We start from the raw sequence: 24,338 nt of genomic DNA on the forward strand, positions 1-24,338 counted from the left end.
TTCCCTACATAAAGTTGAGGATGTTTCAGCCATCTTCTCTAAAAACACACATTTAAGCAGTAATTAAGTTGCTATCAGTAAGCAGGAACTTACTGTTTGGTTTTGTTGCATTGTTTGGTGTGATTTCTCGTCGCAGCTGCTATAATTGTCTTGATGACTTTGAGCTAGACAAGTTTCATTTTTCTGAAAGGAAGAGAAAGGAAAAAGGAAAATTTAGATATACAAGGAAAATATAATGTGAGGTACAGATTGAGGTTCACAATGAGACTAAATCAGTTTACATTCTTATGTTTCCTTATTGCCTTGCCATCTTTAGCAGTGGTTTCTTTCAAGGGCGAGGTGATTCTTTTCTCTAAGTTTGCTTCTTTCAGAATTCCCCTTTCCTGCAGCATAAAAAAAAAATAGCATAAATCACACACTAGATTATTGTAACTTAACTTTAAACTAAATAAACCAACAAGAACAGAAGCCCACTTTAAACTAAGTAAACCAACAAGAACAGAAGCCCTTACTTACATCAGTTCTGAACTTGAAAGGCTTAGGATTGGTAGGCTTTAATTTTCTGTATTTTACAACTTGAGAGCCAGTTGTAGTAGATGTAGATTTCTGTTTCAAGGTCTTAGTAAAAATTAAAATCAAATCATTGCAGTAGGTGGGACTGAACTGAAAATAACATCAATGAGATTCTAAACTTAGACCATACCTTGTGCGTTTTTCTATCTTCCTGCTTGCTTCCAAGAATGGCCTTCTTAGAACCATCATTGTTGGTACTCATTGCTCTGCTCCCACAAAAAATTAAATGTTTACTTTGATGTTTAAGAAACACAAAAGAGCCAGAATAAAACACATTTTGAGACAAATCAAAATACTTACATATTCTCACTAGGGGCCGAAGAGTTTTCCTTGTCATCATCCTCAGTAAGTTCAATCTCATTTTCTTTATCATCAGAAGCCATTGATTTTTTATCAGCCTTTCTCTTTTTGGCTTCAGGAGTTTTTCCCTTGTCTGAGACTGTCATCCTTTTCTCTTCATTTTCACTCTCTTCAATAGTTTTCTTCTCATCTTCGATCGAGCTTGACAGTGAGGTAGTATCATCTCTTGAACTCTCTTCTCTTTCTAGAGAGTCACTCCTTGATTTTTCTTCAATCTCCATGTCACTAGTGTCACTATGTTGCTGCTCAGGAACCTGGTGTTTCTGCATGGCTTTCACTTTCTTCTCTTTAGGACATCTAACATTGCTAGTTTCTGGTCCCTTTCGATTACTAGAATACAATGAATCGAACACACGACTTTTAACCTCTCGCCCCTTGAATTGCTTCTTTCTAGAGGAATCCACTGGCAATGAGTTGTTACATCCTTCTCCATTCTTCTTCACTCCATTGAATTCAAGCTTCTTCATTGCAGAACACAATGCTTTCATGGATGTTTTCAATTCTACAGAACTTTTGGTATCAATCATCTTCTTTGGTGAGTTAAAAACTAAGGCTTTGGCCACTACTCTACTCTTAGCCTTAGGCACAGCAACAGTCACTGCTTTCTTGTTCTGAACACTCCTAAACTGTTCCAAATTAGAAACCTTCTTTGGATTCCGTGGAGTGGTCAAAGCCTTTGTCAAAGAGGGTGATTGCTTCACCTTGGCATTTGGGGTTGCAGAAACCTTAGAAAGAGGTTTAACAACTTTCACATTATTCTCAGTCACCTTGTGTGACAAGGAAGATATGAAAGCCATTCTTGACATCCTTGGCTTTGCAGGAGCTGTAAGGGGACACTTTAAATTTCCACTGAAAATCAATAACATTAAGAAATTGCGTTACTTTAAAAGCTCTAACAGTACTACACTAGATTCTAAGTTGTGACCATGCCGCAATTTCTTGATATTGTGAAGAATTGTGGTCACATGCACCATTGAGGTTACATAGACCATAAATAAAAACCTTCATGTTTATGACTAATACTATGTTGGATATTTGGATTTGAAAACGGTCAATTTAGATTGGCTCATTTGAGAACCATTTTTCAGTTTATTTCCATAATTTCTCTAAAATAGTTTAACAAAACATGGGCTTATAAAATAAATAGCTTTTACATAAAACACTTTTATAGCAAGTACTTATCCTATAATAGCTTAAATAAGCGATTTATCCAATAGAAATTAAGTTAAAAAGAAAGTGTTGAGTAAAGAAGAGTATTATTGGCTAGCTACCTTGCTTCTCTTTCTCTTCTATTCAATGCTTTTCTGAGCCTAACATTGGGACTTCTAGCTGCCATAACCTGAAAATCCAACACACATTTGAAATAAAATCAGTATACCTTATTGATTACTCCTTTTTTATTGAAAGCAAAATCAATCAATAAAAAAAAAACTAGAACAAACCCGAAGAACAAAATCATTGTAAATTGCTTCAGAATCCAATTCTTCCTCATGCTTTTGGTCACAACCTGAGAATAGAGTTTCAATTTAGCAAATTAAGTTAAAAATGAAATCGAAAATAAACAAAATAATTATAAAGATAGAAATAAAATTGAAAATTACCGAAGCGTAAGCAGAACCAGTGGCGGTCATAATCGGGAGGGCGTTTATCAGGTGCGGTGAGGTCTACGAACTTAGGTGCTTCAATCTTCTCGTAGAAATCGTCGTCTATTTCTATTTCCTCTTCTTCAATTACTGGTAAGCAACGATTTTCTGCCATTACTATTAATTCGTTGTTATTAGTTAAATCAAAACTAAAAAGAGAAGAATAGCGTCACAGCAAGTAACGTTGGAGTTACTAGTAAGTAATGTTTGGGATTTCTCGCATCAACATTTTTAAATTCCCGAGTAACTAGCCGTTGTGATTCCGACAGCCTGGTAAGACAGAAAAATAAAACGGTATGAAAGGGGTCTTTTCGTCATTTTCTACTTTCAATTGGATACATGCTCAAAGCCCATTATCCCAGTCTAGCCCGGTTTGTTTAATTTTCTCATTGGGTCTTCTGCATTTTCTTGTTCATGAACCCAAATGTTTTTTTTAAGGGGATGAAAACCTATGTAAATTACATGTCATTATAATAATAAATAAAAGGTTTAATTGCAGTTTTAGTCCCCTATTTTAGCTGAATCGCGAAAGTAGTCCCTCCATTTTATTTCTTTCCAGTTTTGGTTCTTCAAACATAATTTTGGTCCAAAACTTGATGAAATTTCATTTTTATTGCATTTATTTAAGTCGCATCATGCCCCAAGATCTCATTTGCAACAATTGTATTTGAAATCTATTATCATAAATGGTATAGTACGACTTTAAAAAATAAAATTTCATCAAGTTTTGGACCAAAATTCTGTTTGAGGACCAAAACTGGGGAGAAACAAAATGGAGAGACTACTTTCGCGATTCAGCTAAAATATAGGGACCAAAACTGCAATTAAGCTTAAATAAAATAAACAAATATTAAACAAAACCTATGTAAATTATATGTCATTATTATAACTATTATTTATACCATATTCATTGTTATCCCTCCACTAGTATCACTTCTCCTCAACCAACATTTAGGAGTGTATGCAAAACAAATAGCATGATCACAAATTGTCATTGCCACAAATAAATCTAAACACGCGGGCCTTGATAAAGAAATGAAACCGCAATAATTAAAAAAGAAATATAAATTATCGGTGTAAAATTGGTGGGGTACTTAAATTAAATGTTCAACTGATTTCAAGTATATAATATAAGAACTAAGAAATTAGAAGACATATAGTCCTGATTTTTAGTTGCACAAACATAACACGTCAAAGGTCACAGCCTCACACATATTATTACTAGGAGAAAAACTTGCAATAAATCAGGTCATCAACTTTTCATTGTTAAATCTTTATTATTTCCTTTAATTTACTTGTCAAATTTCAGTTTCACTAATTTGTTGGAGATGGTTTATCAGTATATTCTAGCAGGGATTATAGCTTATTATAGTTTGGTGTTTGTGTTTGTTTTGTACAGTTCTGCATCAAAGAAAAAGGCTAAAGTTTCAGAAATCAATAATGGTTGTTTTAATAATAATAATATTAGTGAATCAGAAATAGGAAAAAATATATGCCCTCAAGAAACCTCAGAAAATATAGACATCATAATTGTGGGAGCCGGTGTTGCTGGTGCAGCCCTTGCTTACACACTTGGGAAGGTATCAAATCAAAGCCTTTTCTTTGTGATAGGGTTTTCTTGAGCTTCAACATTCTAGTAACTACTTTTAAAATGCTTATATTTTGGATATCCATAACAAAAATTCGATGTTGGAGTCAACTAAAAGTCTATATTTATAATTTTATCTTTTTTTATCAATTAAATATTTTTATAAAATTTTGTAACTTCTACTATTTTTATTAAGAAAAGCCAACAGGTTGATACATTAGTGTTTATATGTATGTTAGTAATAATAGTAATGTTTACTTACAAAAGAAGTTTTAAGAAAAAAACTGTCTATTTCGAGTGAGATTTTGAATGACCGCACAGAAATATCTAAAAGATATATATTTTTTATTATTTAAATATATCTTCCTTATTATGAGAGTATAGTCAAAAGCATGAAACATGTGAAATTACTATTTGTTCCTTTCTATAACACAAATATAAAATCAACAATTTAATTGTTTCTTGTATCAGGATGGAAGACAAGTGCATGTTATTGAGAGAGATCTGAGTGAACCTGACAGGATTGTAGGTGAATTGCTACAACCAGGAGGTTATTTGAAATTAATTGAATTAGATCTTGAAGGTAATTAATTAATTAAGCAAGAAACATATGTCAAATGTGACACATTAACATTCTTGTATGAAATTAGAAATTAGATACATAAAAAATAGTGTAACAATAGAGTAATCAATTAATAGATGAATGTTGTGAGCTATTATACAGATTGTGTGGACGAAATAGATGCTCAAAAAGTGTTTGGCTATGCTCTTTACAAAGATGGAAAAAATACCAAACTTTCTTATCCCTTGAAAAAATTTAATGTTGATGTTTCTGGAAGAAGCTTTCACAATGGACGTTTCATACAGAGAATGAGAGACAAGGCTTCATCTCTTCAAAAGTACTTCATTTTTAACTAACTTTTCAATTTTGAAAAAAATGTTTATTTATGGAACTCAACTTATATAGTGTAATGATAATTTTATGCAGTGTGAAATTAGAACAAGGAACTGTTACCTCTCTAATTGAAGAAAATGGAATCATCAAAGGAGTATACTACAAAACCAAGAATGGACAAGAGCTCACAACAAAGGCTCCTCTTACCATAGTTTGTGATGGTTGTTTTTCCAACTTAAGACGTTCTCTTTGCAACTCAAAGGTAGTGACTAATATACTACTATTTGCTTTTTAGTTATCACTAATCAATATAATATAATAATAATATGGGAAATATTAATAGATTAATAGATATTTAAATATTTGCACAGGTTGAAGTACCATCTCATTTTGTTGGTTTGGTACTAGAGAATTGCAATCTTCCATATGCAAATCATGGACATGTTATCTTAGGTGATCCTTCTCTAATTTTATTTTATCCGATTAGTAGCACTGAGATTCGATGTTTAGTTGATGTGTCTGGCCAAAAATTACCCTCCCTTGGAAATGGTGACATGACACATTATCTCAAAACAGTTGTAGTTCCTCAGGTACAAATAATACTCAATTTTTCCAATCAACAAACATTAATTCTTAATTACATGTTCCAAACAGGTCTTGGTTATTTTAATTGACTAGTTTATGTCAAACTAATAATTCAGGTTCCAGAGGAGCTTCAATGTTCTTTTGTAGAAGCAATTGATAAAGGAAACATAAGAAGTATGCCAAATAGAAGCATGGCAGCATGTCCTTATCCCAAACCAGGGGCACTTCTAATGGGAGATGCTTTCAATATGAGACACCCTTTAACTGGAGGTGGAATGACTGTGGCTTTATCTGATATTGTTTTACTAAGAGATCTTCTTAGACCTCTACATCACTTACATCATGCTTCTGCTCTTTGTAAATATCTTGAATCATTTTACACACTGCGCAAGGTAAATTTTATACAAATAATTAAGTAAATAAACACAATTTATATATTTTCATCTAATTCCATAACCTCTTTATTTTAACTAAGTGTAAATATATTTTTAATCTCCGTAAATATATCGTTTTTTTAGTCACAGTGTATAATAAAAGTCTAACATCACTGATGACTGATATGAATTAAATTTAATAATTGGTGTATGATATTTTTGTATGCAGCCAGTAGCATCTACAATAAACACATTAGCTGGGGCATTGTACAAGGTATTTTGTGCATCTTCTGATCCAGATAATAAGGAAATGAGACAAGCATGTTTTGATTATTTGAGTCTTGGAGGAGTTTTCTCAGATGGACCAATGGCTTTACTCTCAGGTCTTAATCCTCGTCCATTAATCTTGCTTCTACATTTTTTCGCCGTCGCTATATATGGTGTTGGTCGCTTACTCGTGCCATTTCCTTCTCCCAAACGCATGTTGATTGGAGCTAGATTGATTTCGGTGAGAATGAATGTTTAGTACTATTACATGTTTAGATTGACGGTAAATTTAATAGAATCACGAGACCAACGTGATTTTACTAAATTTAACGTGAATTCAACTATATTTTAAATTAATTATATTTGTTGCTTTGGTTAAATAGATAAGAGTACTGGTATGTCTTATAATAAATAATGTCAACAACCTCATTAAGTTAAGTACCACATTTATTGGTGAATTTTATTTTTTTGACAAATTGTTGGTCAATTAAGAAGTGTAATTTTGAAGAATATTTTGTTTTTGTTGACATTTCAGGGTGCATCAGGTATCATTTTCCCCATTGTCAAGGCTGAAGGAGTTAGACAAATGTTCTTTCCCTTAACTGTGCCAGCATGCTACAGAACACCTCCTGCACAATTTACATAATTAAATATACACATACATCTAAGTATGAAATGTTGGAATATGTTATGATTTTATTATGTTCAAATATTTTTATGTGAGCAAATATTTCTATAATAACTATATTAGACAATATTTGTGTTGTATATCAAATAAAAGAAAGACAAATAATAATGAGAATAGACTCTAGTGTAAGAAGATATATTGTTGTTGTGTGATAAGTGAAGAGATCATGATGTCTAAAAATTGGAAGTTCAAAGATAGTGGTCGGAAATATTAGTATAATCGACATGAAATTACAAAATGTAAAAATTTCTTATTTGAAGCAGAGAAAAACAGCATGGAGATGTATGTAATATATGAAATGAGAGAATTTTTATAATGAGAGAAAAATGTATCTTATCTATAGTTCATACTAACCTACAATTAACCAATTACAATTTTTCTTACAATTTTTTATCAAAGAATTATATTAGCAACACTTTCACTAATACTATATTCTCAACACACTTTAATTGATTCAAATTCAAACCACTCTCTTACTAATAAGCATCAAACCACTATCATTAAATTTATGTATATAATTTTATTAAATTATGTCACATTTATGCGTTTACATAAAAATCATTAAATAAAGCTTTTCAGTATCACGACCGGACTTGCATTTGGATATAAAATTGATTAATGATATATGAATTCATACATATTAAATTTATGTGAGTCAGAATATATTTGAATTTCAACAAATTAGAATACATGTGTCGACAAATATAAGATTTTGTATTGATATTATTATAACAAACCTTATATTTTGGCTAATCAACCTATTAAAAATATATATATTGTCCTAGTTAATTTATCCAACAATTTCTTTGATCCAATGACAACCAATTTTTATCTTTTTTTTTTATAAAAGAATTTTTTCAGGAAGGATGAACAATATCCAAATTTAAAATAATTTTTTTAAAATGTTATCTACATCTAATAACATTAAAGAGGCTTGACTTCCCAATATCCAAAAATGTACATAATAACTAGAGCGATATTGGGAAAAAAAAAAAGAGAGATCAATATTTTTTATTATTTTAAAAGAAAATCTTTATTTGAAACATTTTTTGATAAGTTAATTAATATTGAGTTTGATGAAAAATATTAAATTTTAAATTATAAAAATCAAAATTTGAATCCTAATGGGAAGATGTATCTATATTAAGTGTATAATGAACTTCGAATAAAAATATCTTAAACAAATAAAAAAAGATTGAAGTTAAAAACCAACAATAAAGTTGAATGTTTTGGCTATATTAAAACCAAAAATACAAAAAAAAAAAAAAAAAAAAAAACCAAAAACATTTTTTGATAAGTTAATTAATATTGAGTTTGATGAAAAATATTAAATTTTAAATTATAAAAATCAAAATTTGAATCCTAATGGGAAGATGTATCTATATTAAGTGTATAATGAACTTCGAATAAAAATATCTTAAACAAATAAAAAAAGATTGAAGTTAAAAACCAACAATAAAGTTGAATGTTTTGGCTATATTAAAACCAAAAATACAAAAAAAAAAAAAAAAAAAAAAATCCAATATTTACTTAACTTTTTATTTGTTTATTATTGAGTATACATATTGAAAAGGTAAAAAAGAGGAAAAATCAACGAGCGTCGAAGACGACAATAGAGATCCTTCCACCGCAAACAGAGACGAGGTACGTTTATTTCCGACGCATATTATTATTTCCCAATTTTCAATTTTTTTATGGATTTCGACTTTGATGCTCTATTTCGCCTTTCATTCTTCTATCTGCAAAACTTTTTAAATCAGTTCGTGTCATGTTGGAATTCTAGGGTTTTAGGAAATCTCTTATATCTCACTAAATTATACAATTTTTTATTTTTATTTTTTTTACTTTTTCTTTGGTTTGAAACCCAATGTGTTGGAGGATAAAAATGATCGGAATTCATCATGTAGATGATCATGCTTTACCTTTCTCGTTGTGCAGTTATTGTGGTTCCTCAATATGTTGAGCCCTTTCTTTTTTGTGAACCTGAAGATCCAACCTTAATCAATAATAATAATAATAAATTCTGTGCTACATTTTGTTATACCCTAAAACCTCTTTGGTATTGGGATACAATTTTCAAATGGAGAAAAAAATACTTAATAACGGTAATGGTATTTGTAGTAGTAATTATTACCCACAAGAATTTAGGATCTTTGACTATTTTTTGCATAAAGAACTCCAGGAATGTCAGTAATTTTGGGAATGTCGGAAGATTTTAGTTGCCTAGTTTTTGTTTATGTTATTTATAATATCAAATTATCAAAAAAATCTCAATTTAGAGTTTCTTTATTTTGTTTAGATGGATCTGGAGACTGAAAATAGATTAGCTGCTATGCTTATGAAGGAAGCAGCTGAGTTGCGGCGGCAGTCTGAAAAGGAAGGTGTTCTAGCTTATCTTCAAAAGCCTAATGTACGGAATCGCCCAAATTCACGTTTCCTCACTGCTACCGTACTTGGGGTACAACAAGGTTCTTTCTTAGTCACTAATTTTGGATAGAGTTTGGTTATTATTGCTCTATATTGTCCTACTATGTTTTATGAGTGTGCTTTAGAGAAAGGTTTATCATTGTATGGCAATTTTAAATATATCTATAGATTTAATTTATATGTTTCTTTGTTGTTCTTCTGTGAATGTTTTATACCTGTCTTTTGATCTGTTTGGTGAATGCTGGGTTTGCCCTTTGAGTTTCTAACAGTTCCTACTCAACTTTATATTAATGTGTGGTTTGAGTTTTCATTGGTATCCTTTATGACTACTTTCCATTCTAGATATACATTCAGTGCATTCCTGGAGTACTTTAGGTACTTTCTTACAAAGTTTATGGGACTTGGATCCATTAAAATGAGAGGTGCAATTTATATAGATAAGTGGGGTTACAATCATTGATAAGGAAATCAGCGGTTGAGATTATAATTAGATACATACACATACGCGTGGTAAAGTAGGAAGCCGTTCAAATTCACTCCCTTAAATATTCAATTTATGGTTATAATTTGACTTTTCATACTAACTTACTAAGTGCTCCCCCTCATACAAGTATTTGGGTCATAGGACGAGAGGGGAATAGCACTCTTCTTGTTTGCTTTGCAAGGGGGGAGAGGAAGGAAAATTAAACTAATTCATTATTATACCTTTTTTTAATAATTAATATTTTATGATAAGACATTTTAGTCAATATATTTTAAAAAATTAAAGGGAAACCGAAATTCAGAGAGTATGGGATTTGGCCCCCTCCCCTCCTGTCAATTTCCCCCCAACCAAACACTATATTAAAGGAGGAATCAAATCATTGTTAATCTATGGCTAATGCCACACGTTAAGAAACATTTATTACTCACTCTGTCTCATTTGTCATTTTTCTCCGTTTCAAATTATTTGCCATTTTACAATACCAATACAATATTAATTATTTTTTTCCACTAATATACCTTTATTTATTGTATCTCAACTCATCAAACTTCTCAACTAATTGCAATTAATAAGGGTATTTGAGTAAATAAAATTCATTTTATCATTAAAATCAACAAAACTAATCATTTTCTTAAGAACCACATAATTAAAATGAGACAGAGGGACTAGTATATTAATTTGTATCTAATTACTTGAAGACAAAAGTATTAAATGACTTTTGGATTTTCAAGCAAATTTTCATTTAATAGGTTTTATTTTTATATTCAAATTTATCTAAAGGTCACAAGTTAACAAAACTTTCTTTAAAAGTATTGCATATGATATTTCAATATGGCTTAGATACTATCGCAATAAGCCAATAGTATGACTTAAGTACAAGCAGTCCTGTAAAACACGAATTGTCACTAATGATTAATTTAGATGCAGAGAGAAAATGGGAAGATAGAAATTGGGTAGCAAGAAAATTATTATAAGAGAAGGCAGATAGAAAATGAGATATTATATAAGTTATTACTTCCTCCATCTCTGATTATAAGCTCCCATTACATTTTCCACATATATTGAGACAAGTAGGTAGTGAATTTAATATGTCAATTTTATATGTTATGATCTTATTCACGTCCTCTGTTCCACATCCATATATGGTCTTCTTTCTTCTTCAGGTTGTTCCCTTTCCCTTCCATCTGTTATGTGACCTCTGTTTTCTTGCCCTTTTTATTTTGTTCTTTCAGACTATCTTGTCCTCTCAATCTGTTTTGTGTTTAGATTTCTTATTGATCTTAAACTTGTGCGTTTATTTAAAAGTTTATTACTTTTGATTATAATACTGAATTTATCTTCAATTTTGAATGTGTAATATAATTTTTCAGTGTAACTGGCATCCCATCATCTGCTATTTTCATAGAGCAGTTTTGGGTTTGGGATTATTAACGACAAATATTATACTATATATATATAATTAGGACCGAGAGAAAAAGGAAAGAAAATTATGAAGACATCTCTTATTTGGTTAGATGGAAGATTGAAAAGAAAAGAAAATTTATTTATTGTGATTTTTGGAATGACTTCTCTATTAGTATTTTAAAGTAATAGTAGGAGCTTAAATGTGTAAAATTGTCATTTCAGACACTGTAATTGTAGCACCCCAACTAGTTCATCCATGTCGAATATCAAATATGAAACTTCTTTCCTTGAATGACATGTAAATAACCATCCACGTCTATATGTTGAGCTGATAGTTTATCTATATTAATGAAACTGAATTTCGTTTGGTGCTTTCTACCAGCAAATCGAACTGTGGAAGTAAATGAAATGTGGCGAGCGCGGGAGAAAGAAATGGAGCTAGATAAAAGGGTTGCAGGCACATCAATAGATAAAAGCAGTGGTGACAAAAGGCATAGGGATCATAGCTCATCAAGAAGCACTAGTGCCTCTGCTTCATGCTCAACTAAAAAAGAATATGAGCATACTCCAGAAGGTTTAAATGACGAAGAGCTTGAGGAGTTTCTACACTCAAGGTATTACTTTTCTCTTATGCTTTCTGATGTTGTTGTTTTATAAGCATGTATGCATGCATGTCTCTCTTTAGTTACTTTAGAACTGAAGAAACTCCATTTTGGTGCAGGATGAAGCGAGGCAGAGGTGCTATTGGTCCAAGGATGGACGAGACAGGGCCTTACCTTCCTCCTAATCCTGATGAAGAGCCTTGTACCAGTCTGGATTTAAGGGAACGTCGTGCTATTTATGGTCCGCAGAGGCCTCCATCGTTGCAATCAGACGAGTCTGAGGAGGAGCTTCATGAAGAAAAGCGGAAAAAGAGTAAAAAGTCGCATAAAAGCCACTCGGACAAGGGACATTCTAAGAAGCACAGATCCAAAGATAAATCTAAACATAAGAAAAAGAAAAGGGAGGAGAAAAGAAGTAAACATCATCGCTAGCTAAGGCTATTATGTAATATGATGTTCTCAGAAGTGGTTAATACCTGCTTAAACTGTCAATTAGGATAGAACTAATTATTTGTACTTCTGTAACATCAAATGCAATTCCTGCTAGAGATATTAATTCTCCTTTTTTTTATTGGAAATACCTCATATATTACGAAACCCCAAAAAGGGGATTACAAACAGCAACAAGGTTTGGAAAACACCCTTACCAAGTTCTGTAAACCAACAATCTTTGCTACTTGAACTAAATCACGAGCCTCGATATTTTGAGCCGTTTTAACATACACAATAGAAACTTCAACAAAATCTTTAGAGAGAAATACAATAATGGACAATAAGATCGATGCCTTTAACTACTATGATGGCATCCGTTGCAATAGTGACATGTAGAAGCTCGAGGTCACTGGCTACCTGGAAGGCCCAACGAAACCCCAAAGCTTCGGCCTGTGCAGGCTGGTCTGCACCCTAGAGTTGATGTCTACATTGGGGGGCGTGAAGTTCAAGAGGCTATGACCAAGTGTGCTTGACAAGAGAACAAAGCATAAATAGGTGTTCGTAATCTTCAACCTCCGGAAAACACAGAGGTCCACATTCAACCCTTTCTTAGATCCGAATTCTCATGGCTATAGTATCAGGCGATTATTACCGACGTATGGCGTGGAATGTACCTCAGAAACCCCACCTACATTTATCCAGCTAAGTATAGAAAAACCTTTGTGTGTTTTTTTTTACAGGACAAAAGATAGTAAGTGAATTGTTATGTTAGTTTTCAAGTTTGAACCTACGATCATTTGATCTCATTCTTTCGAATAAAAATTAAACATGTTATTAGTTAGTTATTTAAGGTCTGAATACATTGCAAAAATATTTTTTATTTTCTTTTTTTAAAATGCGTTAATCTGAATTTGCTAATAAAAAGATACGAGACTTTTAAAGTGAACTACTATAATAGAGATGATGTATTTAAAAAAAAAAAAACTCTGTTTGACTTTTTTATTGTGATATTCTGGAACTAGAAAACTTGAGATGTTCTGCAATTAAGAAAATCACATAATCCAAGTCCAAGCCCAAACCCATTATAACACCGACACTTTTAATTAGAGCTGTAAAAAAAGCCACCAACTCCTAAGCTCCTTAATTTTTTTTTTAAACTTATTAGGCCACCTATCAAAATAATTTGAGAAATGTACGATGCACCCCTCACTTTAACTTCTCACCTCCCCATTTCAAATGAAAATACCATTTTGTCCATTAAAAAATTAACCACTCAATTTTTTGAAACTTCTAAAATTTTCAAACTTTCGAAATATAAAAAAGTGAATTTTTTTGACATTTTCGAAACTTTTGATAAACACGAAAGTTTCGAAACGTAATTTTTCAGAATATTTTGATATTTTCGAAACTTTTGATAAACACGAAAGTTTCGAAACGTAATTTTTCAGAATATTTTGATATTTTCGAAACTTTTGATAAACACGAAAGTTTCGAAACGTAATTTTTCAGAATATTTTGATATTTTCGAAACTTTTGATAAACACGAAAGTTTCGAAACGTAATTTTTCAGAATATTTTGATATTTTCGAAACTTTTGATAAACACGAAAGTTTCGAAACGTAATTTTTCAGAATATTTTGATATTTTCGAAACTTTTGATAAACACGAAAGTTTCGAAACGTAATTTTTCAGAATATTTTGATATTTTCGAAACTTTTGATAAACACGAAAGTTTCGAAACGTAATTTTTCAGAATATTTTGATATTTTCGAAACTTTTGATAAATCTAAAACTTTCGAAATGTATTTTTTCAGAATCGATAAAAAATTTCGAAACTTTTGATTAATTTGAAAGTTCCGAAAATTTTGAAATAGAGAAAATTTCAAAATTTTCGAACACTTCAAAACTTTCGAAAATTTCAAGATTTGAAAACTTTCAAAATGTAATCATTATTTCAAAAATTTGAAACTTCCGAAAAAGATCAAAAAATTTAGAGTTTTCTATTTCGAAAGTTTTAAATATTTTGAAAGTTTCGAAAATTCTGAAAATTGCCATTTCGAATTTGTTAAAACTTTTGAATATTTTAAAATTTTGTTTAGTTAAAAGAGTAAAATTGTATTTCTATAAAAATGGGGAGTGGGAAGTTAAAGTGGGGGGTGCATGGTACATTCTCAAATAATTTTTTTTAAATCTTGGCCCATTATTTTATGGGGCTTAAGAGAGGGGGTTCGGGGACCCCCAATATTATGTTAATTTTGAGATTTTTTCTTGAAAAATTATCGAAATATATTTTTTTTGAAAAAATCTCAAAAAAAATTAAAAAAATATATTTTTTTCTCTCGAAAACTTGTGAGAAAAATAAATAAAAAAATTTCGAAAAAAATCAAATTTTTTTCTCGAATAAAAAAAATTAAAAAAGAAATTGTAAATAATTTTTTATCAAAAAAAAGTCAATTTTTTTTTAAAACATAGGCTATAGACCCACTAAGCCCACAAAATTTTAGAGGCTTTTAATGTTGGGTCAAATTGACAGGGCTACTTCTAATTAAAAACATATCTCGTATCTAATATGTGTTCGTGGCAAACACCAACACTTTAGTTATGTTCAATTAGTTTATTTTCTCAAATTATTGATAATATTGATATCTGGGTATCAATGTCCAGATGGATCTCGTCGCTTCATAGCAACCACATTCCAACAACATGTAGTGTATGTTTTAGGGAATATATTCTGCATATACTTTTTGTAATTCCCTATTGTCATCAAATACTACCATTATTAATTATACTAACAGAAAGACAGATACTGACATACATCTGTTTGTTTTTTCTCCACCTCGCATTTATTTTATTTTCTGAACAAAATAAATCAAGGGGTGACTTCATCAAATATTTTCTGAACAAAATAAATCAAGGGGTGATTGCATCAAGACACTAATGTAGTTTGGGATGACTCAACAAAGCCCCCACCATCTATACATTAGTCATATCAAAGTCAACATAACCATGTTTGTCAATTAGTATCATGGATTATGTTCCCAAATGTATTATGTATCAATATCAATATCAAAATTGTATTATCATATAATACAACTTTCTTGCAGTCTTGTTGCCGCCACTAAAAAAACTGATATTGATGTACTACCCAAAACAGAAAATAATTTGATGCAAACATGTTATAACAATAACAATACCTAACTTTTCCCATCACTCACTCACTACTACTACTACTTTTCACATGGATTAATGGTTTAGCTAGTCATATTTCCAATCACACACCAAATAACCTAACAGGAAATGATTATCTAATTCAATTAATTATATATAAATCTAGAAACATAGAAAAATATGATAAGTAGTGAGGTACAGGAAAGTCCATAGATCAATCTATACTACTAATATTTTCATCTCTCCCTGAACACATATTAACTACTAACTTTCTTATATAAAAAAATAATATGCCAATCAAAGGAGCAATGGACAGATTATTGTTATGAATCTTCAAAATGATGATCTGTTTCATCAAAGATCTCCTCCTACATAAAATTGAATAATGATATCAATTAATAATTAAATTTCTTCAACTTTTCAAGTGTTAAATAAAATAAAATTGTTCATAACAATTAATTAATTACCTGCAAAAGCTCTTCAATGACATCTTCCATCGTAATTATTCCAAGAGCTTCTTCTTTTTCAGGGAGTTTTGGAATTGAATTTCCATCAATTTCCAAAATATCTGAATATATATTTTGTGACCATTTTTTGCTCTTAGAACCACTGCTCCTATACGAATTACTTGCATTTGGTATGCTTTTCTTCTTATGAAGTTGCATCTTGTTTTTCAACATTTTCTCTTGAGGAGGTTTTTCCACATCAATATTCACCTTCACATCTCTTACTGAATCTATTTCACATACATAAAATGAAAGAAATTAATTCCTAGTGCAAAGAAAATCTAAATTCAATGTTAGCAAATATAATGTAAATTAACTTGATTATATAGCATGTGCTTAATTACCACTGAAATTAACATTGTTGGAAGATTGTTGCCCTGTCTTGTCAAATTGTCTCACAACAACAGCCATGTGGCTATGTCCCTTCTGGAATTCATTCAATATATCATAAAGTGGCATTGTTTCTGGAACCCTGCAATATATGAAATTTTTAAATAAAGATTTTTGGTTAATAACTTAGTAGTTTAATTTGACCACATAGATATTTTTGAGAAAGTGTTTTAGGAAATAACATAATAAAGTAACTTTTTTTTACATTGAATGAACTTCTACACAAATTAAATCCTAATAACTTACTATATGATGATATTTATTTTAGTACAAAATAAAATACCTTGGTATTTTGCGCATGGTCACACTTTTCACGGGTACTTCTTCTTCTGGGTCAGTAGTTAACAAATTCTTGATCTAAAATTAAAAAGCTAACATGATTAAAATAAAGGTAATGAACAATGATAAGAAATGAAAAGAGAGTGAACTAAACAAATGAAATGTAGAATGAGAAGTAGAAAAATGTGTAGAGCAAAGGCAAAGGAAACAAAAAATACAAAAGCATATCAATCTCATCATACATATTTTACAATTTTAATCTTATTGAGACACCTCACCTATCTAGTAGTGAATTAATATCAATAGAAAATGTTTGAGTAATAGGAGTCATGGCATCACCAGCTATCTTCTCAGTGAGTTCAAGTGCACCAGCAATGATAGTTGTTTCATCATGTGTTAGTTCACCACCTTTCCCAGCCTAATACAAATAATTAAGGAAATATAAGTGTCCAAAGTAAAGTCTAGAAAAATCAAATGTTGTGAATTTGAAATTTTGGTCTTTGAAATTGACAAAGTTCCTTAATAATTCTAGAAATTAAAAATCTTCGATCATATTAGTCTTTTTTTTATTAACAAATTTAGTCTTTGAAATTGTCTCGAAAAAATTAATTTGATGGATGATTTTCAAAGATCAATATATCATTACAATTTTATTAACTAAATTGGAGATTCCCTCATTTTTTATTTATCATTAAAAAAAAAAGACAGAGAACTGCAGCATACAGATAAATAATAAATAATAATAATAAGATCACAGAAAACTAGTCTTGTTAAACTTCAAGAGTAAAAATGAATGAATATTTATAAACTAAAAATACATTTCTTAAAACAAAAAGTAACAATTCACGTATTTATTTAAATCTATCAAATCTAAAACATGTAGATAATGAAACATACCTCATTACCATGCAAATTTACAAGTGTTTTCAACTCAGCTCTGCGGAAAAGGGCTTCATGTCTATGCCCCAGCAAAAAATCCAACAGCTGGAGATTAATACAACACATTGAAATTAGGAAATAAAAATCAAATTTAATCCAAAGGTTAATTTATTCAATTAAAAAAATGCTTAATATATGTCACCTTGCTAATTGGATAAGTAACAGGAAAACATATCCATACAAGAACACGAACAATTGGAGCCACTTTTGCACCAATTGCTAAACCATGCCGAGAACAAACTGATTGAGGAATAATCTTCAAATAAATAAACCAATGTCAGATAATTTTTTCACATATTAATTCAAAATTTATGAAAAACAAAATCATTAATATTCTCACCTCACCAAAGAGAAGAATTAATGTAACTGAAATCAGGACAGCACCCCAAGCAACAACAAGACTATCAAGAAAAATTGGAAGTGCCTGAAAAAATCATCATCCTTATTCTTAACCAATTATATTTTAGCTTTAATTGAATACATTAATTACATACTAATTAATTAACACATTAATTTAGATTTACCTCCATGGCTGCAGCATTGCATATTAGAAGGGTACAAAGCAATAGATGTTGATTTCTTACAACAGGCAATATTTTCTCTGTAATTACAAAATACACAAAACATATATTTTTTTGGTCAATCAAATTATACACAAAACATAAAGTTCAAATATGTTTGGCTGTGATTTTGTCAATAAAGTTTACATAAAGAAGAGTTGATGAATTTATGAATAGAACAGTAAATACCAGCATGTTTTCGATCCTGAGGGGTACCAGACTTAGCAAGAACCTCAAGATCAACAAGGCTCAAAGACATAAGACCTAAGGTGAGCCCTGACATCAATCCAGCAAACACAACAAGCAACACAATTATCACAATTCTTATGAAAAACTCTGTTTCACAACACTTATACTCAACCGCCATTGAAAATATTAACCACTTTGTTGTTACTGTTTCTAAATCCTTGAGTTAGAGAAAGCAGTGGCACCAGAGTTTCATTGCCATTAAAGGGTATCCGAATTATGGTAGAAAGATTCTTTTTTTATCGAGTGGAATGTGATAGAAGCATGATGAAGAGTGTTCAGTTTGATAGAGAGTGTTTTTTTTTTCCTTCCCTAATGAGACAGTGTTGTTTAACGTTGTACTGTGTTTGCATTCTGTTTTGTAATGCTTTCTTATTTTCTTTGGTCGGCGAGGAAGGGATCATTGATAATGAAGCCACCATGGGGCCCACCACCACCACCACCATTAATGTAAACGAACTTGGTGAATGACACTTTTATAAAACTACTACACCATGTCATTTTGCTTTTGTTCCTTTTATTCTCATCTTATGTAAATACTATAGAAGTGAATTGTTCTCTTCTGATTCTTATTCTATACCTTTTGGTTGAATACTATGTATTGATGAGATATTAATTGTGAATAAGGGTCACTTATTTTATGTAAAAGTGATATTGGTGAGAGATATTTCGTATACTTACCTGTCTTAATATTTTGAACGAAAATGTGATGGTAGTTAAAAGATAATATCTTAAGATAAATGACTAACTTTATTTCTGCTACATTAAAAATATAATGGAAACTTATGTATTTATGTAATAGAATGAGTGAAAAGGGTAGCTATATATACGTAATATGATTGAACGACGCAATTGCAATTGTATTATGTACGTCTCTCGCTAACCATAAGATAACTTTTGTCCAAATACAAGTTATTAAAATACTAAGATAACTTTTTACTTTCAATTAAAAAAAAACTCTCCCCCGCAACCCATATCTCTCTCGTCTTATTTTATTCTATCTTATTTGTGTTGTCTATTATTTATCAAAATAGGACAAGATAAAAAAATTGTTCCCTAGCTAGGTTAAAGGGTTTTCCATGTACTCTTTTGTCTAGTGGTTACCCTTTTGCAAATCAAATGGATCAAAATGATCTATTTAAGACCAAAAAAATTAAAGGATATATAATTAAAAATTTAAGGGACTGCAACTTATATCTTGTTTAATTTTTAAAAGAAAAAACTTCATTCAAAATTGTCATATATTATCTTCTATCGATAGAGATTTATGACGTGATCGGAATATGTCACATTACATATCAGATTTCACGTAAATGTAAGTTTAATATTTACTAATTTGTGTATAAAATTTAAATCCTTTCATAAACAATTTTTTTAATAATTACAATTGTGTGAGAACTAATTACTAACAAATTAAGAGTTTATTTAATTCAATTGAGGGAAACCAAAGTGAGTAATATTCATGGAAAGAAAGAAGGAAAAAATAAAGTAAATTCATGTTTGATTCTAAGAGAGAAAAAATATTTTGTAAATGGTTTATAAGTGTTTCTAATTACCTCTTATCCTCAACAAATCTCCCTAATTTAAGAAAAACAAAAAGGAGACTTAAAAGATCATATAAAGACCTAAATTTCTTTTCAAATACACAACCAAAAAATCATAAAAGACTTAAATTTCATAGAGAAATTAATCTTTCTAATTTAGTTATAATAATGTGAAATCAATATAAATATAAATAAGTAGTATATTTTTTTCTAATCAATGAAGAGTTGTATATTCATTTAACAAATCAATCATAACCTCTAACAACATTAAAAAAAAATTTAAATAACATTTTATAATTTTAAAGATTTTTTTAACTAATTCACACAATTTTAGACTATTTTGACTCATACTTAAATTTGTCAATTTTTCTTTTTTAATGATGTTTTTTGGTTTGAAATAAGATGCGGTGTAGGTGCGTGACAACCTCATCGGGTACAATTCCAACTCAACGAACTCAATATGCAGTTGCACCATAATCTAGTAATTTTGCTTCAACTCAATATAAAAATGCAATAAGCATCACAGAAAGCGTGTGAAAGAGAGTGTGTGTGTGTGTAATGTGCATAACATAGCATATAATAACACAAATTATCATAAAAAATAAATAAAATAAAATAAAAATATCTGTGCTTAAATTCAAATACACCGCTTTCAGAGTCTCTCTCAGTCACCGACCGCTCAGAGTAAGATCAGATCTGAAGGAATCTATACCTTCTCTGATCAATTTCTTATCAGGTAACCGTTTTTCACTTTACCCATTTTGCTTCTTCTCATGCTCCTGCATTCTATGCATTCAAGATTACATTTTTTTCTTATAAAGTTTTATCATTTATGTTTCTCTACTTCTTTTAATACCATACCAATTGCTTAATGGATCTGTTTCAACTTTATACTTCATTTTAACTAAACCCCTTTTCTGGCTTTTGTTCCTTCTGATCAATTTGCTTAATTCTATTTGATTTTTTATGTTTTGAAACAGATCTTGTGCATTTTTTGCTTGTGCTTAGTAGGATTAAATGAGTGATTTTTTTTTTTGTAATGTAATTGTATTGTGTTTACATAACTGGTAATAGATTGAACAATTTGTTAGGTAATGTGTTTGATGCAAAGTGATATGAAAACTTAATTAAAATTCTGTATTTTGTTCCATGAATTTTATTTTGTATCTTAGCTGTTAATCATGGCTTTAATAGGAAACTATGGAGACATCATTTGTTGCCTTTGTTTACTTTATTTTCCATAGAGATGACATGGGATTTTGAATTTTTTTAGTTAATAACCGATTGTGTTATGAGTTGTGCAGCCATTTAGCATTAATTATGCATTTCATATTAATTATGTCTCAACTACTATTGTATTGGTGGCAATGGCTTTAAGAGAAATTTATCTACAATTAAAAGGAGAAACAATTTTTTTTCTTCTTTTTGAAATACCACAATTGAACTTGTTGCTAAAATTTGTGCTAGGTCTGAAGCCTCATTGCTGTAATCATGTCAAGGAGGCCGGTAAACCCTTCACGTCGGTTAGGTGATGGTGGAAGTATACCATTTGTGGCCTCTATCCAGTCTAAATCTCACAACTCTCCCCTGCTATCTATTGGGCTTGTTATTGTGGTATACTTTTTTTTTTTTTGAAAAAGTGAATATCAATACAGAAATAGTCTGATATTAAAATATTTAATTTGAAATATTTCTAAGCATCATTTGTATTTACTTCTAGCATTTTATTTGGTATATACTTCCCTGCTTGCTATCAACCCACAGCACAATTAAAGTGATTATTGCAAAATTTTCAGGGTGCAATTCTTCTGATTGGTTATTGTTACAGCAGTTCAGGTTTGTAATTAATCTGTTGTCCTTAAATCATATTGTGACTGGAAGTTATGTGTTAATAAGAAACCAAAGAAATACAATTTACATCATCATGTAGATCAGTAGATCTTGCACCATCCTCATAGAACCTAGCTCATACTGTCATGATTGTTCAGCCATTCTCATATTGTTAACATATCTATGTAAAATGAAAAGAAAAAAGTAGCACAAATCACTGCATAATTTAACAATGAACATGTTCTGTTTCATTAATTGGCATTTGCTTTAAAATTCTAATGATGCTGATGTTGACTTTGATTTGTTTGATCATGTGGCAGGTGGAGCTAGTAATGATATTAAGGATTTAAGCAAACTTGAAGGTAAAATAAACTATCAATTTTGTTATTTACAATCTTATCTTACAGAATATTTCCCACAGAAGAAAGCTTGGGTGAGTGTTTATGGGAAACTGTGGTTGGAATTGTTTAATAAATTTTGGTTATGTTTTCTCTGCAACCAGCTTGCACATTGAGGTTATTTTTTTGAACTTGTAATATCACCTCATGACTTGATGTTACTGTCATAACCTGTAATTATTAACGTCTTGTTATTATGATCAGTTGGTACAAATTTATTGTCATTTATTGTAGAACTGTTAATTTCAAATTGTGAATATAGAAAAATTTGTTGCAATTAACGCAGCTCTGGTGTGTGTTTGCAGGGGGTTCATCATGTACATTAGAAGTACTACAAGCATTGCCCATTTTGAAGAAAGCATATGGAGACAGTATGCATAAGGTTTTGCATGTCGGCCCCGATTCTTGTTCTTTGGTATCTAGTTTGTTAGCAGAAGAGGATGTTGAGGCTTGGGGGATAGAACCATACGAATTAGATGATGTTGGTGCAAAGTGTAAAAGTCTTGTACGCAAGGGCATTGTGCGTGTGGCTGACATAAAGTTTCCTCTACCTTACCGTGCAAAGTCATTTTCTCTTGTCATTGTGTCGGATGCATTGGATTACTTATCTCCAAAATACCTTAATAAAACCCTGCCAGAGTTGGTGAGGGTATCTGCTGATAGTGTTGTTATCTTTTCAGGTACTTCACCGCCAGAATCTTCTTATCTTCTAGTTTATGCTTTTGTATGCTTTTGTCGTGATTTCTCATTTTCCTGGATAGGTTATCCTGGTCAACCTAGAGCTAGAGGCGGAGAAGTGGCCAAATTTGGTCGTCCGGTGAGTGACTATTATTATTTATTAAGTTTGATATCTTTTTGTCAATACATGCATGTAGGCTACTTGCAGATTTGATGTTAGAAACTTAATGACTCTACCGATAAGTTGCTAGCAATGCACTCTCTAACACTTACTCTCGAACACTCTCCCCATGATTGAGTGAAATTCACATTGATCCCACTGATTCATCCCACTAAATCAGTGAGTTATGTTACCTATTTAATGGGACTCATTTGAACGTAGTGAGACCTACATGGATTTTAGCCAATTATTCAATGAGTGTTGAAAAGAGTGTCTTAGTAACACTTCTCAACTAAGCATAGTGCATATTTCATGAAAATGATGGGAAGATTAAGAAGTCGTTAACTATTACCTGGATTGATGTCAATTAAACTATTCTTTATTCTGCTTTTCTCCTTTGGGATTTGATATTGTCTATATGAAGGCCAAATTACGGAGCTCGACTTGGTGGATAAGGTTTTTTCTTCAGACAAAATTAGAAGAAAATGAAAGTGCTGGAAAGAAGTTTGAACAGGCTTCGGCCAAGAAGGCGTACAAACCAGCTTGTCAAGTTTTCCACCTTAAATCATACCCATGAGGTTTTTACTGCCTTGTTTTAAACTCGACTTTACAGTAAGAAACCATACTGATGAGGCAGGCAAAGGCACCTTAAGCACCCGAAGGGTAAAAGCTCCATACATTATGTTGAAATTATAGTCTTCTTTGATCTATCTTGACAATATATTAGATTAAATTATGTACTTTATTGTCATTACCTTTGTAATTTATTTTGCCTTGATATGTTTTTCACAGCAGCTCTCTGTTTCTATAGTATTCACTAGTTTAGGATATTTACTATTTTTGACACTTTTTATGACTTCTACAATTCATTGCTACTCTATTTGAGGCACCTTATATTATCAAAAAGCAGTATGTTTTGTTGCTTTTAAATGTAGAACAATAACAATAATCAAAGCATTATTCTATTTGATGAGTTCAGGTATCTAGATCAATAATGTCATAGTATGTTGTCATACTCATGAGCAATATGATTTATATCTCTTTTTGGTCTTAAGCTACCTGTTATAATAAGATAGAAGGAATTCTAATTATCTAATGTTCATATATAATGTTATTATGTCTTGTACTATTTTATCTTTGCAACACGAATTATATATTATATAAGTTGAAGTGATATTCAAATCATGAATTCAACTCTCCTACATACAAAATAACAAATAACATTTTTTATTTTTATAAAGTAAATTGAGTGTAAAACAACTAGATTTGAAACTTTATTTCTAAACAACTAATTGTAGATTCTACAATTTGGGTTAAT

General features: G+C 30.6%; 5 protein-coding genes across 8 annotated transcripts in view; 3 read left to right on the forward strand and 2 right to left on the reverse strand.

The window, feature by feature from the left end:
• LOC101508378 (uncharacterized) overlaps nt 1-2,829 on the reverse strand; it is a 3,716-nt gene extending 887 nt beyond the window's left edge. Inside the window, exons 1-8 of one of the 2 annotated variants that reach the window (XM_073369703.1) lie at nt 2,535-2,829; nt 2,376-2,440; nt 2,205-2,272; nt 874-1,782; nt 704-779; nt 517-618; nt 282-383; nt 93-183 (exon numbers count right to left, since the gene is read on the reverse strand). In XM_073369703.1, the coding sequence (XP_073225804.1) occupies nt 93-183; nt 282-383; nt 517-618; nt 704-779; nt 874-1,782; nt 2,205-2,272; nt 2,376-2,440; nt 2,535-2,691 (1,570 nt within the window). In that variant the 5' untranslated portion in view covers nt 2,692-2,829. The remainder of the gene's footprint in view (nt 1-92; nt 184-281; nt 384-516; nt 619-703; nt 780-873; nt 1,783-2,204; nt 2,273-2,375; nt 2,441-2,534) is intronic. The other variant, XM_073369706.1, reaches the window with a different exon arrangement.
• Nucleotides 2,830-3,885: 1,056 nt separating this feature from the next.
• Nucleotides 3,886-7,192, forward strand: LOC101508894 (squalene monooxygenase SE1-like). 2 transcript variants are annotated; one of them, XM_004485596.4, is made up of 8 exons: nt 3,886-4,156; nt 4,636-4,747; nt 4,889-5,063; nt 5,153-5,321; nt 5,431-5,649; nt 5,761-6,036; nt 6,248-6,401; nt 6,821-7,192. In XM_004485596.4, the coding sequence occupies exons 1-8, from the start codon at nt 3,905-3,907 to the stop codon at nt 6,856-6,858; spliced, it is 1,395 nt and encodes a 464-aa protein (XP_004485653.1). In that variant the 5' UTR covers nt 3,886-3,904; the 3' UTR covers nt 6,859-7,192. The 2 variants fall into 2 exon arrangements, with proteins under 2 accessions (XP_004485653.1, XP_004485652.1); XM_004485595.4 differs by having other exon boundaries at nt 3,889-4,156; nt 6,248-6,526.
• A 1,306-nt stretch (nt 7,193-8,498) lies between these two features.
• On the forward strand, nt 8,499-12,461 carry LOC101509432 (uncharacterized). 2 transcript variants are annotated; one of them, XM_004485597.4, is made up of 4 exons: nt 8,499-8,617; nt 9,273-9,441; nt 11,671-11,902; nt 12,010-12,461. In XM_004485597.4, the coding sequence occupies exons 2-4, from the start codon at nt 9,273-9,275 to the stop codon at nt 12,320-12,322; spliced, it is 714 nt and encodes a 237-aa protein (XP_004485654.1). In that variant the 5' UTR covers nt 8,499-8,617; the 3' UTR covers nt 12,323-12,461. The 2 variants fall into 2 exon arrangements, with proteins under 2 accessions (XP_004485654.1, XP_027186211.1); XM_027330410.2 differs by lacking the exon at nt 8,499-8,617 and adding an exon at nt 8,659-9,078.
• A 2,994-nt stretch (nt 12,462-15,455) lies between these two features.
• Nucleotides 15,456-19,198, reverse strand: LOC101509759 (DUF21 domain-containing protein At2g14520-like). The gene is given in 10 exon segments (XM_012714305.3): nt 15,456-15,858; nt 15,958-16,226; nt 16,341-16,468; nt 16,670-16,744; nt 16,872-17,083; nt 17,563-17,649; nt 17,747-17,860; nt 17,945-18,028; nt 18,129-18,205; nt 18,354-19,198. Coding segments are annotated over 10 exon segments (1,269 nt in total). The 5' UTR covers nt 18,532-19,198; the 3' UTR covers nt 15,456-15,813.
• A 1,140-nt stretch (nt 19,199-20,338) lies between these two features.
• Nucleotides 20,339-23,993, forward strand: LOC101510079 (probable pectin methylesterase CGR3). Its single transcript, XM_004485598.4, has 7 exons — nt 20,339-20,690; nt 21,422-21,568; nt 21,751-21,790; nt 22,105-22,146; nt 22,488-22,862; nt 22,944-22,999; nt 23,445-23,993. The coding sequence occupies exons 2-7, from the start codon at nt 21,446-21,448 to the stop codon at nt 23,595-23,597; spliced, it is 789 nt and encodes a 262-aa protein (XP_004485655.1). The 5' UTR covers nt 20,339-20,690; nt 21,422-21,445; the 3' UTR covers nt 23,598-23,993.
• Nucleotides 23,994-24,338: the final 345 nt, after the last annotated feature.

This window comes from Cicer arietinum, chromosome 1, assembly GCF_000331145.2.
Source record: "Cicer arietinum cultivar CDC Frontier isolate Library 1 chromosome 1, Cicar.CDCFrontier_v2.0, whole genome shotgun sequence".
Classification (NCBI taxonomy): Eukaryota; Viridiplantae; Streptophyta; class Magnoliopsida; order Fabales; family Fabaceae; genus Cicer; species Cicer arietinum.